Genomic DNA, 19,689 nt, shown 5'->3' with positions numbered 1-19,689 from the left:
TTCACAACTTTAAATCAACACTTCCATAGAATGCTTTTACACAAGTGTCAGTTTTCCTGACCGAATGGTTTTTAGAAGAGGATTTTTAAAGATGTACTCTATATATTCCTATGTAAAAATTCAACCTCCCATTGTGTCTCCACCCTACTCCGGGAGTCATGATATTCACAAACTTGAATCTACACTATTTGAGAATGCTTCCATATAATTTTCAGTTTTCTTACCAAATGGTTTCTGAGAATAACAGGTTGAAAGATTTAATTTATAAATCATGTAAAAATTTGGCCCCCCATTGTGGCCCCACCCTACCCCCGAGGATCATGATTTTCACAACTTTGAATTAACACTGCCCGGGATGCTTTCATACAAGTTTCAGCTTTCCTGGCTGATTGCTTTCTGAGAAGAAGATTTTTTAATATTAACTCTATAAATTCCTATGTAAATAGTCCACTCCCCAATGTGAGTCAACCCTACCCCCGAGGGTCATGATTTTCACAACTCTGAATGTACACCATCTGAGAATGCTTCCAAAAACGTTTCAGCTCCCCTGGCCTTATGGTACGCAAGAAGATTTTTGAAAATTTCTCGAAATGTTTAATAATTCCTAATTACCTTCCTTTGCAAAAGAGCGTGGTCCTTGTTTTTTCATAACATTTCATCCCCTTAGCCTAAGGATGCTTTGTGCCAAGTCTGTTTGGCCTAGTGTTTCCGGAGAAGATGTTGAAAATGTTAAAAGTTTACAGACAAACAGACGGACAACTAGACGAACGACAAACAAAATATAATCAGAAAAGCTCATTTGAGCTTTCAGTTCAGGTAAGCTAAAAATGATATAAAGGTTAGTGTGTTGCTGTATTTCTAGGAACAACAAATACTTTTGAGCTCGATTATACACTTTCAAATTAAGAATAAAAAACACTTATTTGTAGTATATTGATTTATACAGTGAACATAGTATCTTATATATACAAATAGTTTTTAAAATGACATGAACTCACCATTAGCTTAATATTAGACAATTTTTTGTAATTCAATTTTTTTTCTATATTGTTATATGGTCTATACTTATTCTGAACTTTAGTTAAATACAAATTTGCAGCTGTCTGTTGTTGAGATTCAACCGTACTGACATCCAATAACATAGTGTATTTTGTTTAATACTCATTAATCAATATTTAAAATACCTAAATGAATAAATAACCAATACTTATCAAATACATATGTGTATATCATACAATAAACATATTTAACGTTAGTATTTTTTATACCCTAACACTCTAAGTAAAACGCAATTGCTGTTGTTGTTTAAAAAAGGTATACCAATATCATTAATAAATAAAAAAAATAACGAAAAAAGCATTGTTCCATGCATGCACAATTATACAAAGTATGAAATTCAAAAATAATTTGTCTCAATATAAAACCATAATACTAAGTAAAAAAAAAAATTAAGCCTACAAAATATATATCGGATAATTAATGTCACTATTTTAATCTTATTGGTTATAGTAAATATTTTCGCCCATGTGTGACGTTATAAAACTCTGCAAGGTTTCATTAAGTAGTTGGTACTCTCTCTGTAACGAAATAAAATAATATATTTACAATTTTTGGGTTGCTATTATTTGCACTGAATTAACGTAATACTTTTGTTCAATGTGATTACCATAGCTAATTATAACTCAGGCAAATCGTGTGACCCCTACTGAATTATTAATGATAAAATGAAAAGCTATGGAAACTGCTTGATAAAATTTATCTTAAGATCTTAAAGAGACAAATGAATCTCTTCAAAACATATGTTTGTGTTCTCAGACATGTCAGGTTTACCATGGTTGAGCACAACTCGGGACGTCTAGTTTGTAGGAGTCTGACAGCAGAGAACACGTCTATCTCCTCGTCCATCGTCAGTTGCTGTATCAGGTTGTATACAGCACAAAACACGCCACACAGAGCTGCTCCGTCACTTTAAATGAAAATGAATTTCATATAAAGCTAAGTAGTGATTTTTGTTTTAAATTTTGATTGCTGTTATACATTTTATGGAACATAGCACCCTAAAAAAGTAAGAGAACGTAATACATGAGATAATGATTACTTTTTTCTGACTTGATCGGACCAAGCATTTTTTTGGAAATTAAGAAGCTGCTCAAGTCACGTTTTTGTAAAAGAAACATCTGCGCAGTTTATCGTATTACTGAGACCTTAACATTAAAAACCCTTTAATTACAATATTGTTCAGACCAAATACTTAATATTTCTTCTTTTTCAGTTTCAATATATATCAGTGCAATAAATAGTATATTACAGCAGCATTAACACGTAATAACAATGCATAAACGTATATTGCTTAATGAAAATGAATTAAACCAACACTACCCCGAAGTTTCCAAAACAAACATATTAAGTAAAGGCAAAATATCCCCGTTTTATCAATAACTATTTAACTATATGTGTTACTTTGTCTAGTTTTCAATTATCCCTCTCAACTTTTATGCATTTTGCATATCCAACGTTCTGTTATATCAAAGATGAACGTGACACAAGTTTTTAGAAGCACATTTCAAGTAAAACAAACATTAAACTATTGATAGGTGTTAAAAGCAAAATTTAGATCATATTGGGTAATGCTGTTCTAGTCGAACTACAGTCATTTCATGTATTTCTTTTACATACTATGATATGCAATATTATGCGATATCAATGATGTCCTGATATTTCAATGCAATGCTGTGAGATGTGTATGCAATGCTATGAGAAAATGAAATGAATAGCTTAATGATATGCTATGGTATTCTATGAGATTCAAACAAAAACGCCTCCATACACAGAAGACTTCCTCACATTTTGAAGGAAAATTATAAAAAGTCAAAGTTTACCAATAATCTGCAATGTGAATATTTATTCCTTTAAATAAAACATTTAAAACTGATTTAAAAATCATGTTGTGTGCTATGATATGGTATGCTATAGTGTGGTATGTCGATCGAGATTGTATGCTTTTGTATGAGATTCCAATGCTATGGTATGAGATTCCAATGCTATGCTATGGGATTTTAATGATATGCTATGTTTTAGTGTATGCTGTAAAAAATCTGTTCGAACTAACTGTAAACGACGACATATAAAAGCCTGGCCGAGGAATAAAACAAGTGTAATACCTTTTAGCGAATATTTGGTAAGTTGTAACATTCTTTTGTTCAATTCTTATAAATCACACATACATACTTTATTAGATTTCTTTGATTTCCTAAATTGTGAATCTGTTGACCATGCTTTGCGATCAACTGACAGGACAGTCAACATTCAGTTTTGACTCTATCAATGTCTTAATTTTGTAATACAATCTAATATTTATTTTGGCCTAGGTCGGATTTCTAACATATTTCATAGGTACTTAAAACTACGATGTTTATTTCGCTGAATTACGTGTAACTTGTATCTAACCTGTTCCTTGACACCCCCTGCCCCCTGGTTTCACTAAACGTAGGGTAATTCGGCTTATACATATTTTTTGTAGAAAGAAATTTCGAGGATGTATACTGCTTAGCTTTGGTGTTTTCATTTCTTGAATTTAATAAACATCATGTATATTGGTCGGAATGTTCGTGTTGTTAGAGAACCTTTGAAGAATAACAACACAAATATAATTAAGGTCAAAATGAATTACAAACAATTTAAGAAAGGAACAATTTAATTTATTCTTATTTATTTAAATTCTATTATCAACAGTTTTTTATTTAGATAGAATTCAGTAAATTTATTCCTTATTAAAGTAAAACGTCAGAAATGATTGTAGTTTTTGTTATAAGGCGGATATTTCTAATTGCCCGTAAGTATTCCCGTATTATATTCTGACAGCTGTAGTCTTTACTTCGAAAATAGAGCGACTGATATTTTTATAAATGTAATAAGTCTTCCTGTGTCTAGCCAAAAAGAGAGTATAAGATGAACAAAAAGCAACGTAATATACATACATGCCTTGAAGTAAAGAAAAAAATAACCCCCCCCCCCCCCAGATATAATTGACCAAATAAATAAATAAGAAATAAAACGAGAACACAGATAAGAAACAGTGTTATTTAAATGTACCGGCTCATGACGACTATTGGTCCGTCTGTTTCAGTGTTCCGTGCAAACGATACCAAACCAAGAATGTGAGTCACTGTCTTTGAATTGTTTTCTTCGAGGCCGTCCAATGGCTCAGTTATTTCAACAGACCAAGCTTTGTCGTTAAACTTGAAAAAAAATTAAAATCTTCTTTAAACCCTCTGGGGAAGTTCGGTTTTATTCATATGATTCAAAAGTCGATTTTTCAAATAGTATATACTTACACCTTTTTTTGTTATTTCAATTTTGCTGCTCTTGATTTCTGTGGTTTGTTCGTGTTGTAATTTTACTGTGAAAGGGGTGACTTGCTTTGTTCTGACTATTGTTGGTAGCCATTTACTCCCCTGTAAAAAGAAAATATAAACTGGTATTTTCAAAATCATTGCACACTATATGCTTCAGAAAAAAATACGAGTTTTAAATGTTCTATATTACAAATTAAACATTGTAACATAATCCGTACACATTCTACATTGCAGAGAGGTTCCATACAGACAACAACTCCCGAGTCATAATCCGTAATCAGTCTTAGGAAGTCAACAGCGTCATCTTGTGTCGGGTAATTGGTGATGATTAACGCATTTTGATTGGTGAAAGACTGCAACAAAATCACATATACGATGATATTATATGTACAACCATTATTCTCTTCGATTATAAAAATAGATAATTCATAAATTAACAAAGACGAAAGTTCTCAAAACTTACGGGAACACTTATGGCATTGATGTAACTCCCTCGATTTGGAACATTTGACGTCAGAAAAAGGACGTACTTGTCAACTAAACGAATTAAATACTCATTAGCTTGATTCCAATGATGTATATATAATACTAAGATATGTGTATAATGAAGAGATAAGAACGATAATGTTTTGAAAAAATAAGACATTTTCGGAAAAAGAACAACAAAAGTTTTAAAATGTTAAATGTTAAAGTTGCTGCAAATGTTACCAGCAACCACCACCCCCCACCACTAACACACACAAATATGTGTTGCATACAGAGTTAACTGTATTAACGTTGTTTTGCTTATATTAAAGACGAATATTATATTTTGTAAGATCTATTTTCAAGTTTAAGAAAGTCAGGCTATCACAAACTGAAAATATTTTTTTTAACCGGGGTATGGTGCAATACAGTTGTTTTATTTACACTATGAAAAAGACGAAATGAAAAAAACCCCAGTTAAATGAGATGTAAAGGCACTTACCAGGATGAATGGACGCTGAGGGGTCATGAAACTGTGAAGTCACTTTGTAGTCTTTCTTTGTGTATTGTGGTCGAACTGCTAGTAGTCTCTAAATGATACGTTGAATGTAATATTATAAACAAACGTTTATGTGGTATGTCTGTTGTGGCTTCATATCGAATACAAACTATTGTTTAAAAGGAATTGTGTCATTTTGGATATTTCTCAAGCTGTCAACTAATAATTGGTCATATCTTGCACCAACATAGACTAAAAATGTACAATTTACTATCCAAATTAAAGCAACAGTTTTTAAATGTCTTGCTTCCTATCACCCACTTTAACTTTAACTTATGTACAGAACATATCAAACCTGATGTTCCTTTTTAAATGCTGAAGAATTTGCTGGTTTGCTACTCATTTCAGTTTGACTTTCCTGAAGAAATTTTGTCGCACTCAGAACAGCTGGTGGTGCTTTAAACAACTCAAGGAGGGTAAGGAATATGGTCTTGTATTGTTCCTATTACCAAATATATTTTTGGTCATTGATAAACAGTTCAACATCTTTCCAAACATGTTTTTACTAAACGTTTTAAATAACAATTCTTTTTTTTTTGACTTTTTGTTAAATACAAATTGGACTGAAAATTATTAATATATAAACTTAAATACGTAATTAATAAATGTTCCTCTCTTTCCTTTTATTTTGCGCTTATTAATTAATAACTTCTTCTTTTCGACTTGAGATATAATACAAAAACCTCTGTACCATTCGCAAAACTAAACACTCCAATACTGAACTTGATAACGGTTACTGATTTTGATAATGGTTATGCTGATTTAATATTAAAGGAAATTGAACGATACTTATGTTTTACATTTCTCGAATATATTTCATATTTACATATGTTTGAACCATATTCATCCGGTTTCTTCTCATTTTCTTAATATACTCCGCAATGTTGATTTTGTTCTGTGTTTTTCTCGCTTCAGACAAAGCATCTATTGCAATATAGGTCCCTGTTCTCCCTATTCCAGCACTGAAAACAGAAATCAATGCTCCCATAGCTATTGTAGCGTTACGTTACATTCATCTGAATGAAAAATATTTTGCTAAGATTAAAGGTATATGTACCTTTCAAATACGCATGGTTACACTATTTTTACGACATACATGTAACTATATTTATGTTCCTTTCAGTATATATCAGTATTTTACATTAATCATGAACTTAAATCATTTTGCTCATTTACATGTATGTTTGGGGATAGAAGACTTTACACAGCATCATGCCCATATACACTTACCTGCAGTGAACCAAAACAGGACCCGTATGGCCGCCGTTTTGTGTCCTTGTCACGTGGTCATGAAAAAGTAAGAGACATATCGGTTCCGGTATTCCATGGTCTGGCCAAGCAGTGTAATGATGCTGAGTGATTGTTCTTCTGTCATCTTTACACTAAAATGATTTTTAATACGAATTTTAAACATTATGTATTTAGGGACGTTCACAATGATTGATTTTAATGACAAGGAAATCATAAGTTGTTCTAAATCATTTGTATATATTAATACAATAAAATGTGTTCAACTCGATTGTTTAACATATCTCAACGTCCTTTACAGTTAATCTACGACAGATTCACTGATATATTTTATAAAAACTTAAGGAAAGGAGCAAAACTAGATGAAGTCATGTTTAAAATTGAAAAAAAACAGTGTTTTTTTTTCTCAAAATAAAACCTTTTTATTGGTGACTGTAAACTTCCGGACAATGTAAAATGCATATTGCTTTTCTTCCATTGAGTGAATAGAAAAACTACCACAATCCATACTTGTTTGTAAATTTGGCCAATATTGGACGCATTTCCACTGTAAAATATACATATATAATTTAACAATTGTTTTATAAAATAACTCAAATCATATTAAAACGGATTTCTTAATAAAAAAGAAATGTATACTCACCTTGTTACCTTCCATGAGATTTGTTAACATTACAACCTGCTCCACTTTCTCTTGCCAAATCATCAACCAAAAGTCCGCCACTGTGTTTTGTTTTGGTCCTGTAAAAGTTTTCAAAAATACAAATATGCATAATGAAATGAAAATAGCATTTAAGAATTAATACCAATGTGACATTTCCCTTTTAAAACGGCATTAATGTAAGTACAAACTAAAAACAGTTATGTACCCTGTGCTGCAATGTACATCTTTTCTTCGGTAATACCCTGAAAAATCAAATAGATAAATGTATAAATGTATTAACTCATTGCTTAACTTGGCTGAACATTTTCATAGAATGATCTCATCTACTTACATCGATATAATTGGCGTTGATGTAGTCTGCACGCTTGTCGGCCAGTACAACTCTTGAATGATCATCTGTAGATGATTTCAGAAATAATTAGTCATTATAACATACAAATAAGGTTTTAAGTGGAGTGAAAAAGTCTTCCTTATGTATTTCCTTCTGGCATGAATGTATTTACGAGTATGAATGTGGCACGGATTTCAAAGGAAATTGTTCGGATCATATATCTTAGTATACCACGATTTAGGCGTATTTTGATACACGATCTTATTTAATTGATCGTGATTTGATCATGTCAATTACTGTCTGAATACAGTCGGGCTTTTTCTATATTGCTTTGATTAAATGCGAATTACTTATTTGCTGAAAACATTTGTTTGGAATAAATAAAAAAAGGAAAAATTATAGTTAAAAAGTTTATAATGTATTATATAAGAAACAAATCATCATATCTTTGAATGCATTATTTGTGATATTTGAAATAAAATTGTATACACACATGGAAATGTTGTTTTAAATCTGTTCTTTGGGATGTTTACAGGAAGTTTTGCCACATCACATGGGAATTTCTCTCCGTATAACAATGTCTGAAATGTTATGTTTATCAACATCAACATATTTAATGAAGTACCAATTTCATGGCTATGAAGACAAAACAGTGTTGTTCTTCTAGAAAGAAACTTGTTCAAGATGTGGTTATTAGAATTATTTAACAATGGGTTTACTTGCTCTTGTCAATTAAAAATCACTGGGTTTTTTTAAATAAACTATTCCCTACATAACTCGGCAATACCGAATTTCTTTTGAAACTGTGAATAAACTTTGAGTAACTTTAGTTAAATTCTGATATTAAACGATATTGAAGGACGCGATTTACTAGACTCTGTAAATCTGTTTTTTTTTTTTAATATTTACATTTGTACCAAGGAAAGATAGCATGCAGAATATACATATGTGCAATTCTCTCAACTAAATGTTAACAGAAAAGGCTGGAAAGGTTCCTGAATGGCAGACGTGCATGTATGATATATTTCTTGTCAGTTACATTTCAGTCATAACTCAATATCTGAACGGGAGATAGTCAATCTGTTTTCGGATAACATATCACAGTAAACTGCCCCAAAATGAAATAAAGGCTACTTCTCCAAAGTTTACTTCTCCAAGGTTACGAAATTAACTAGACAAATGTAAAATGAAGTACATAACATTTGATGATATTTTGAAAAATTTTTATTCACAGCATGAATGACCATCTTTAAGTCCTCCTTAAAGATAGCTTAAAGGTGTTTAAAGGTAGCTTAAAGACGATCTTTAAGCCACCTTTAAGCTATATGTGTTGCTTAAAGGTGGCTTAAAGAAAGCGTAAAGATGGCTTAAAGGCAGCTTAAAGACTATCTTTAAGCCATTTTTAAGCCACCTTTAAGGACAACTTATAGGTCCCTAATGTCCAAACTTCTTTAAGCCACATTTAAGCTACCTTTAAGCCACCTTTAAGCCATTAAAAAAAATTTCATTTAATGTTTTGCTTAATTTACCAACAAAATGTATTAACTTTATGAAAGAAAAGGTATTAAAACGGTTTTTGTTTTAAAAAAATAAATAAAAAACAAACAAACAAAAAAACGCCCACGGCGAGAATTGAACCCGGGACCCTTAGTTTACTAGCATCACCACACTTCCTCTGCGCCAAGTCAACTTACATATTGATGAGCGTTTTTTTATTCTATATTCAGTGGGTATTGAATCAATGTATTGAATGTGTTTACTTGAAAAGATTTTAACAAACCATTCAGTTTGTAACAATCAATTATATCTAATTTATAAATTACATGCATGCATGTATTTAGAATGAAATACGGAACTTGGTCTTCACTGAACAAAAATATATTATACCTAAATGGAAACCGTTAGGCTCACTAGAAGGCTTTCTTAGTTAATAAATTTAAACCGAGTAGATATACGTTCATCTAATTTATAGCTATAAAAATGTAAGAAAGAAAATGAAATCATTTCCTTTATTAAATGCATTGATACTATTATGGTATTTGTTCAATTTCCCGCAATTTCCCGGTTTTCATGATCGTGGCGCCGTTCCAATATGTTTAAATATTTACATATAATTGTATACATGATTTTTAAACTATCAATTCTATAACAAACAATATAACCAATTACTGGTGACGTATTGACTGCATGTGGCAATTGCAAATGATGTAAACATATACTTGTACATGTAAACAATTGCATGATGTGCCAGGCCGAGTATGTGACATATTTACCCTTATACATATATTTAAATAATCAACCCCTATCACCGGTACAATAATTAATTAGCCTCAAGATTTTATTCTTACATACATGTATCGTTAATTTGTAAACGTAACATTTTTGAAACCCAGATCTAGGAAATAATACTTTGAAAATGAATTACAAATGTAAATTAACTTTTATTCACTAGACTTATCGTATACTCGTACATAATAAGATTAATCACCTTTAGAAACCCTGACGTGCACCTGGGCACATGACACACCTGTTGTGTATATCTCGTATATTCTGTGTTAGTTCCAGGGGTTTTCTTAAGTTGGACAAACAATAGACTTTAATTAGATATACACAAACATGCACCTGGGCACACGACACAACTGTTGTGTATATCTTGAATATTCTGTGTTAGTAACAGGGGTTTTCTGAAGTTGGACAAACAATAGACTCTAATTAGATATACACAAACGAACAAAACTATGTCTAGACAAAAAAGCAGTAATATCCTGCCCGATATAACAAAGGCAGTTGAGAGTCTTTTCATCTTTAACATGTATCTAGAATTAGACATAGAAATAATTAAAATTGAAAAAAAAAATACAAACCTTAAACCGATTATCAAATTAAATCATGCATTTTTGCTTCAATATCTTTATTTTGTTTAATAACCGGATGAACTGAGAGAGAGAGAGAGAGAGAGAGAGAGAGAGAGAGAGAGAGAGAGAGAGAGAGAGAGAGAGAGATTTTTTCACCGATTAATTTATGATAGGAAACAAATATACTTTAATTAGTTTTACGCACATATTAAGATACAGAGACTGCACTCATCCCCAAAAATTTATAAAGATTTTTATAACGGCAATCTGAGTCCATCGAAGCGGTGTTGATAATAGCGATCTGTGTTTAAGGGAGCGACAATTAAAACCGCCTGGAACACCCCCCTTCCTTGGAAATTATATTATCACTCGGATGACCCCCTCCCATCCCTATAAAAGAGCTTTTGCATTTAATATATGTTTTTATTGTTCAGCTTGATCAAACTTGACTTAAAGTGAACTTAAAGATGGTTTAAAGACAACTTAAAAGGAGCGTAAATGCCACTTAAAGATGCTTAAATGTGGCTTAAAGATGGCTTAAAGGTGACTTAAAGAAGTTTGGACATTAAGGACCTATAAGCTCAGCTTAAAGGTGACTTAAAGGTGGCTAAAATATTGTATATCCTTTAAGCCACATTTACGCCACCTTTAAGCCACTTTTAAGGACTTGCTTAAAGATTGTTTTTCGCCTTGTGATTGAAGACGAACATATATTTAAAAATAGATAAATAAAACAAAACTACCCACTGCATATTCCTTCTTAAAACCGTCATCTTCATTCTTTGATTTTTCTTCAATAGGTTTTCCTAAGTATGATATGGCAACATCAAGGAGGGGCTCTTCGTTCACATAAAAGTCTCCGTATGGATTTTCCTCATGTATTATTTCATCAATATCAAGGTCTTCATTCTTTGGATGTGTACTTTTTCTTACTTTTTTCGGGTTTTTTGTTTCTCCTAACTTTTGTTCCATCTCAGTAGTTATAACACCTTCGTTTTCCTCTACGTGAATATCAATTGTCTGATACAAGTTTGAAAAGGCCATTGTGTTTTGGGCAGCTGTTGAATTGAAAGTAATATTTTAATTCAATAGGAAACGTCTCTTCAATTTCTTATTCAAAATTTTTTTTGTTAATCAACTGTAATCACCCTTTTTAAAACAAGACAAAAAAATACCTATATAAACTGACCGTTTGTGTATTGTTCGTTCCGTTTTTTAACTGAAGAACTTCGTAAACTACAAAAAATATACGCTAACATTTATGAATATGGAATACTGAGTAAATAAGGAAGTACTTTTGTTCAATCATCGAACATTTTTTTTTTAATATTGTAGACAACTAGCATTATCAAGTCTCACTAAAATGTCAATCTTATCTCATTCGTCAATTAGCAGATTTTACGCATGTTACAATGCGTCAACATTTCTTACCGTTTATAAAGAACTACAAATACAACAATAAGGATAATTATGATGATGGCTGCAGTAGTACCGGCGATGACTCCTGGCAAATTGTTAGGATCAGTATCGCTGAGCGGCTTTTTAATTTGAAATAGAACGTAAAGTGTCTTAGAAATACAAAACATCAAAAGTATTTAAAAATAAACAATTTCTAGTACTTTCAGAACAAAACAAGATCATTTATTAGATTATTTTAAATAAATAAATTATATATACCAAAATAATGTACTTAAACTTATTATAGAATCTTGCGAAAACAATGATAGTAAAAAAGTAAGTTAACAGACAATTGAAATAAAAGACTCAAATCCATCATTGAAAAAAGAAAAACGACATTGTGATTCCAAATGTCTTTTTAAATGTTGTTTTCATCTAAACTCTTGCACAGTACTTATCACAGGATGAATCTCTTTCATTCAGTCAACTGAATGATAACTGAATGGTCTGGAAAGGTGACTGAATGGCACAAATATGCCATTCAGTCACATTTCTGTTACCTTTAAGTCACCTTTCATTTATCTGAATGGCAGAGATTCACCCTGTGTATGATTATAATTCCATTTTTGACACACTGTGAAATATATGCAACAATAGGACAATCAAAATCAAATTGAATACGAATTGAATGTTGATGATCACTGTCAAGTCTTATTAACAAACCTGAGAATAAACGTTACAAATCCCCGTCAGGTGGTTACATGAAAAGTTTACACAATTTGCTCCACAGTTCTGAGTGCAATTTATGCCATAGAAAGTGTCATCGCAAGCTTGAAAACAACAAAAAAACAACGAAATTGATGCAAGTAATTTGTTTGCGATTGCCAACTTTAGTGATACGTTTAATTTATGTCTAAACACATTGACAAAATCATTTCAACAAAGCACAGTAATTTTTTCGACGTTTTGCTTTATACGGATTAATATCGTCAGACAAATGTTATTCTTACTCTCATTACACGTGGCTCCTTTCCAACCTGGTATACATCCTCCATCACATTGCCCTGTTAACCTGTCACATACACGGGTCAGGTTACAGTTTTCACTGCATTGGTTTACACAGTTAATTCCAAAGAAACCTGCACTGCACTCTACAATGATTGGTTTTTCTTGTTTTGTTTTGGTTTGTTGTTGTGTTCTTTTTTTTGCTATATGTTTTTAAGGGGGTGATTAATTGTTTGCAGTTAAATTTGATTAAGCCATTTTATTAAAAAAATGTAATTCAAATCTAGATTTCATTTCACATATTATGAAAACATATATTTCTGTAAGTGTTACTGTTTTGTCACTGATCAACTGTCTAGGTAAGTTTAAACCAACGAAAAAAAAAAGAAACAAAAAAGAGCACAACTTAGGAGGAAACTTTTAAACTTCATGCAATTCAAAATAAGAAAGCTGATTTGCAATTTGATACAAACAAAACATATGAATTTCTGTGTTTAAAATCATTTTTTTGAAAAACCTCTTTAACATATGAACATGAATGTTTGTCAATATATTCATTGACCTTGTATATATCTAAAAATAAAAAAGTAAAGGGTTGGCCTTATAAGAATCAGTCAAAATATAAACACGCGTTGAAAAAAGTGTAAATCGTTAATGTAGTTTGACCATGAAGAATTCCCCCAACAAGAATCGCTATTGTAAGAAGATAATTTTATCTTCAGATAAAACGTTTCTATGTGTAATTAAGCATGTATTAAAGATAAATTTGAGAGTGTATAAACATAACCTAATCACAAAGAACTTTAAAAAATAATCAAGAGATCACGATCGATATCTTTCTAACATTTACATCTTTTTTTCTACAGCCATTTTTAATAACTAACAATATTTATTTATTGCTAAAAATTCCCAAAAAAGTTGATTTTTTAAAAAAATTTATTAGTGTCATTTTTCTGGATATGTCTGTATTTTTTTTTTTAGAAAGTTAAAGAAACGTATCATTGCTTTATTATGATGTACAATACCTTGGAATATATATTTTTGCTACGTTGCAACTAAAAAATTAGAAACGTGTAACAAAATGTATGCTACCATTTTGTTGCCTATAGATTATTCCAGAAAAAAATAAAATATTGTTTCCCCACTTCCCCCTCCCGCCTCTAATGTATACATTGGGAACCAACTTATTGCAAGTTTATGATGATATTGAGTTTATTGTCTTAAAAAATGATAATTATATCATTAAAAGCAACATTTTTATTATTGGTAATTTTTATAATAATTATTCAATGAACTTCAATTTGTAATCATTTTTTTAATATTTCGTACACAGCTAAAAGCTTTTTTTTTTGTTATAGCGCGCATTCATTAATGTTATCAATGTATGATTAGTTGAGTATATATGCATTACACAAGAAAAAAAATGATGATACTTGCCATTAGCACACGTAGTCCCTGTCCACCCTGATTTACATCCTCCTTCACATTGTCCTGTAAACCTGTCACATCTACCAGTTTCAATACAGTTTTCGCTACAACTGTTCATACAATCTTTACCAAAGTGGCCAGTAAGACAACCTTAAATATCAAATTGGAGTATATTTATCAAACACACACTCTGCTTATGAAGTAGGAAACTGGTAGGGAAGACAACAGTGTCCAGAGAAGAATTTTACACAGGTAACAGATCAAAATTTAGCCAACAGAAAAGAAATTGAGTTCTATACATAGACTTTGAAAAGATCTGCTATGATATTCACATCTAAAATTCACATCAATTTCTTACAAGCAGTCTTTGCATAAATTATTTAAACAAGAGGCCCGATGGCCACATCGCTCACCTGAACAACAATGACTTTAAATGGGCGCTTATATGATATTGTGACATATGGCCTTTCGATAGAATAACAAAGAAGACATATTGTAACGTCTTCGGATTTTAAGTTTATTTTTGCATACCCTGAATCTTTGACATTGCACCTTTATGGGATACCATTTATACTAAAAATAATAAAATCCTATGCAATATATAAAACTAAACATCTGGTAGGGGTACACTGTTCACTTCCAGATATCACATCTAGATACGTTTTTTCAACTACTTACTAGTTATTGTATTTTTAAAAAAATGTATTGTAATAGTTATTTTATTTTATTTAGAAAATCATATAAATGTGAAGAATACATTTGTACCTCAATGCGCTCAATTCCTGAAGTTAAATATATATATATATATATATATATATATATATATATATATATATATATATATATATATATATATATATATATATTGCCGTCAGCGATATTAAACTCTGTTTAAACTGAATAAACTCGAAAAAAAATACTGAGAGTCTCAACAAAACGCATTGCATTAATTATCCATTACGCAAAAGATAATACCTAATTACCGATAGAATTAATTGTATTTTTTTGTAATTTATTAATACATCAGGTTTTGCTGATCTTTCGTGGTTATCAGTCAACTGTCTGATTTACCGAAGTCTCTGTTTGATTTGATACGTAAAAATTACAAAATACAGGCGATAGTTCCCAAGATTAAAAATCATAAATAATGAAAAATGAATCGAAAATCAAAACAAGCTAACAATCACCGTCATTTGTGAAAACTCTCAACGCATTAAACTATTTCACCTCGGTTTACTTCACAAAATCGCAACAATTTATCTTGCATGTTTCAAAGATTCCCTTCGCACGCGAACTGTTGTACAACAAACAAATTCAGATTCAGATCGACCCGTTCATTTTTTATGTCCATGGCTGCTTTAAATAAGGAACCTCCTTTTAGAAGTATGAAATACCGAACCTAAAGTTATAAACTGATTGAAATACGCCTTTAATTATCATTTTTATAATAACTCAGATTTGAAACAGAATTAGCCCATAATATTTGCAATTTATTATTTCCTTTCTATAAGGACTATTTATGCTATAGCTAAATAACGTTTAATTTGACTCAGTAGTTATTCAGTAGAACATTTTTAAAAATGTGCCCCCCCCCGCCTGTTTCTACAACCTCGAGGTTTTCTCCGCTTTCATAAAGATAGATCTTTAATCTTTGAAAATTATATCTGCCTTCCAAAAATGATGCTTTGCGCTAATTTTGGTTGAAATCGGCCAAGCAGTTTAAGAGAAGTTCAAAATGTAAAAAGTTTACATACACACGGACAGACAATGTGACCAGAATAGCTCACTTGATCTTTCAGTTCAGGTGAGCTTAAACCGTAGAGTAGTAGGGAAAGATGAAATGGTTCAAAGATGATTTAATTTACAGATTTCTGAGAGAAAAAAAAACTTAACCTTGTTCCTATAAATTAAGATCATCTCACACCCAAATGCTTTCTGTGAATGAATCATGTGTGAAAAATTCTCAAGGCGAGATAATACGTGTATTTTACAAAATAATGGTGTTCGACTTAAGTCTGATATGACTTTACATTTTTTATTAAAATATAGTTCAAGATTACTGCAAACCCCTTATCCAATGAATCTCTTTGGGTTAAATAAGAACCTGATTGGACCTAGAAAGATAAAGAACATGAACAAACGGGAAGACTGATCATTAACGGGCAGAGCGGAACCCTACCAAACATTTTGTCATTGATCACGTTTCCTATGTTATAATAGGATCTATGTATTTATTCACATATTGGAAAGATTTTTGTGGCAATCAAGAAAACTTAAATCAAAATTGAATAGTGAATCGAGAAAGAGACAACACTAGTTTTATTAAAATTACATCTCATTACAAAAATGAAATACAATAATTCAATCTACACTTTACTTTGATAACATGTGTTTCCTGTCCAGCCTGGTTTACACCCTTCGTCACACTTTCCATTAAATCTGTTACACCGATTCTCTAAGTTACAGTTGATGCTGCATTTCTGAGAACAATCTTTACCATAATGACCCTGCCTACATTCTACAATGTTTTTATTCATCATTAAGATATAGATATTTTGAGCATAGCATATGCACAGTAAAATGATATATAGACACCATATATATACCATTTGAATCACAATCGCATTTAAAAACAAAAGACGGGACGACAACTCTACAAGACTAACTCAACCTAGTTCATTTAAGCACACTCATTACAATCCGTACATAATGTTTTATACAGATAGAAACTAGTTTTTTTTTTATAGATAATACTACTAATGTAATGTTATATCAGTTTACTAAAAAGCATAAAATTCTTACGTTGGTTACAATTGCTTCCTGTCCATCCTTGTTGACACCCTAAAGTGCATTCACCTGTAAACCTGTCACATACACTGGCAACGAGACAGTTAACGCTGCATTTCTCTGTACAGTTTTTACCATAGAAGCCTGTGTCACATTCTAAAAGTATTCTTTAAAACTTAAATAAACGGTATCAATTTTTATAACTCCAACAAAAATCAATAAATAAATAACAAAAATAACTGAACATTACATGATGCATTTCACTTGATAAATTAAAATTTGAATTACATAAAGATTTTTTTTTTCAAAACCAACGAGTTCATTTTTTTTAGGTTTGTATTCAGTATAGTTTTTGATATTATTAAAAAAATATATTCTTGTAAGAAAACAACTTCCAACTTACTATTTACTGTATTGCTTCATTAACATTTTGTATAAACACTAAATTGTAGGGATATTAAACACATTTTTACCAGTCCAGAGAAGATAAAATCGTATAAAAGAAATACTTTCATTACTTTCAAAACCGGACTGATTAAATAAAATAGATGTCCTCATGAAACTGTAATACCCGCCCAAGTGTTTGACCCTAAATAACACTGTTTTGTATCAGTTTATGTAAAAATGAAGGTCACATGCAAGTTCTGGTAATATATTTAAAAATATAATTTTCAGGAAGGATGAGATCCCTTACCATATGAAAATACACATGAGCGGCACTTTATGTACAATTTTGAATTGAACTGTTTGCTTGTGAATTTTAAGTTAACCAATAATCTTAACATTTTATGTCATAGAAAGTATAATGGTCTATACTTTTATTACAAACAAAATTAAATTAGATTTGCTTCTGTGTGCCTACATGAATATCATCGTGCGCACGTATTTAAAAAAGGCGTGGGAGTGAGTGTCCAGACCATCCCCTATGACATTTCATCATATCAATAGTAAAATAACCAAAAAATACACATCGTACCCTAATTCCCTCACAGACATATAAACGCTCTAACCCATTGCGCTTCACTGTTAGGTAACATTATTGGGGGGGGGGGGGGGGTGAGGGGATATTATATTTATACTTTATTGTTTATTTCAATAGGGAGTATAGATCACAATATACTGGTGTCCTGTACTACCTTAAAGCTGAAAGTTGTGCTTTACATAGTTATTTATCTAATGAAATAGTGCAAGGGGTTTTGAAGAATAGGTCATAAAATACAAGCATGTTACAATAACTGATAATTGTCTGAAGTTACGTACACAACACAGGTCTGCAGGTCGCATTATCGGGCACTAGATTTACCCATCTCTTCGGTTAGATGCGTTTCTCATGATGTGCATACTAGTATGTGTTTTCCATATGCAGAAAATAAGGATTGGTTAACACGCATAAACGTTTCTTTTGTGGTGATCAGCTAAAGGGATTCATATTGTGTACTAGCTGGATTATCATTATAATGTTGACTAATTATATAGGTAAGCATAATGCATGTATAGTAATACAATATTATGAGACACCGGTATGTACATAATTAAGTATTGTTTTCACGTTCAAAATAAGTGATATCCCTCTGCCAGCATACTGTAACATCATCTTTTAATATTTAAATATTAAGCTATCGTTACGTACCCTATCGCATTTGCACAGTTTCAGTCATTTTAATTGCAAAAGTTATTTTTTTCATTTGTCAGACTTACACTATTGAGTTGACTCCATATTGACCCTGTGACAATTTTGTATTAAATGTGTGCATTACATGTAAGTAAGTGTAAAGACTAATCATGTTTATATGAGAGATACTAGAAAGGAAGGAGTCTTCCTTTCTTAATGTATTAAAATACATCAAATTCAATTTAGGTCATGACCCTATGGGATTGTTCTGACCCCATCAAACATAAAAAATGCAAAATATATTCTAATGTCATTATAATGCGTCAAAAGGTGTAAAGCACATGACCCCCAGGTATTGTCTTTAAACCCCCACCCCCTCCTTCTAAAACAGGACATGATGATACACTATATATTTAGATAACTTTTGAAGTCCTAATACCTTAACTGTATTTACTCTTGCTCTTTGAGTTTTGTCATTGCGCTTCAAGTGGTATATAGGCTAGGCCTCCTTGGTGACATCCTGATATTCTAGAACTTAAACTTATTAACTATTTTATCTTATTTATATCTACTGGCGTGCGACAAGGTTTCGACAAGTACCATTTCTCGCCAGTGCATTGTTACGTTATTTTATCAACACATAAAATCATATATGAAAAATGTCGTAACTATGTATTCGCAAGAAATGGTAATTGGCGATAACTCGTTGCAAGCCAGTGGTGTATGACTCATGTGGGTAATTCCTAGCCTAATCATGACCCTGTTTTCTTTAGTAGACGTTACAATTGCCCCAAAAAGGCACATACACATGCATATAACATTTTGTTTATCTTTAAAATTTAATTTAGTAATTTCCAAAATTTTAATATGCATTGGGAAAAAAGAGCAATCAAGAAATTAGTTAAAATTAGCTACTTTACACATTTAAGAATATGAGAAGACTGAATCTTTAGAACCACGTTTAATTGGGGGGGGGGGTGGG

The 19,689-nt window shown here is 31.3% G+C and overlaps 1 protein-coding gene across 1 annotated transcript in view; it reads right to left on the bottom strand.

The window, feature by feature from the left end:
• Nucleotides 1-994: 994 nt before the first annotated feature.
• Nucleotides 995-19,689, bottom strand: part of LOC105345976 (uncharacterized) — a 50,754-nt gene continuing 32,059 nt past the window's right edge. The window contains exons 14-36 of the mRNA XM_066066094.1: nt 17,111-17,251; nt 16,686-16,826; nt 14,318-14,458; nt 12,886-13,026; nt 12,599-12,705; nt 11,909-12,015; nt 11,667-11,713; nt 11,225-11,535; nt 8,116-8,203; nt 7,623-7,687; nt 7,497-7,533; nt 7,271-7,368; nt 7,046-7,174; nt 6,610-6,761; nt 6,206-6,341; nt 5,675-5,821; nt 5,323-5,410; nt 4,819-4,892; nt 4,574-4,708; nt 4,335-4,454; nt 4,093-4,238; nt 1,831-1,966; nt 995-1,577 (exon numbers count right to left, since the gene is read on the bottom strand). Of these exons, the coding sequence (XP_065922166.1) occupies nt 1,497-1,577; nt 1,831-1,966; nt 4,093-4,238; nt 4,335-4,454; nt 4,574-4,708; nt 4,819-4,892; nt 5,323-5,410; nt 5,675-5,821; nt 6,206-6,341; nt 6,610-6,761; nt 7,046-7,174; nt 7,271-7,368; nt 7,497-7,533; nt 7,623-7,687; nt 8,116-8,203; nt 11,225-11,535; nt 11,667-11,713; nt 11,909-12,015; nt 12,599-12,705; nt 12,886-13,026; nt 14,318-14,458; nt 16,686-16,826; nt 17,111-17,251 (2,768 nt within the window). The 3' untranslated portion in view covers nt 995-1,496. The remainder of the gene's footprint in view (nt 1,578-1,830; nt 1,967-4,092; nt 4,239-4,334; nt 4,455-4,573; nt 4,709-4,818; nt 4,893-5,322; nt 5,411-5,674; nt 5,822-6,205; nt 6,342-6,609; nt 6,762-7,045; nt 7,175-7,270; nt 7,369-7,496; nt 7,534-7,622; nt 7,688-8,115; nt 8,204-11,224; nt 11,536-11,666; nt 11,714-11,908; nt 12,016-12,598; nt 12,706-12,885; nt 13,027-14,317; nt 14,459-16,685; nt 16,827-17,110; nt 17,252-19,689) is intronic.

This window comes from Magallana gigas, chromosome 1, assembly GCF_963853765.1.
Source record: "Magallana gigas chromosome 1, xbMagGiga1.1, whole genome shotgun sequence".
Classification (NCBI taxonomy): domain Eukaryota; kingdom Metazoa; phylum Mollusca; class Bivalvia; order Ostreida; family Ostreidae; genus Magallana; species Magallana gigas.
The sequence above is the reverse complement of the archived record's forward strand: the minus strand, read 5'-3'. Positions and strand labels throughout refer to the sequence as shown.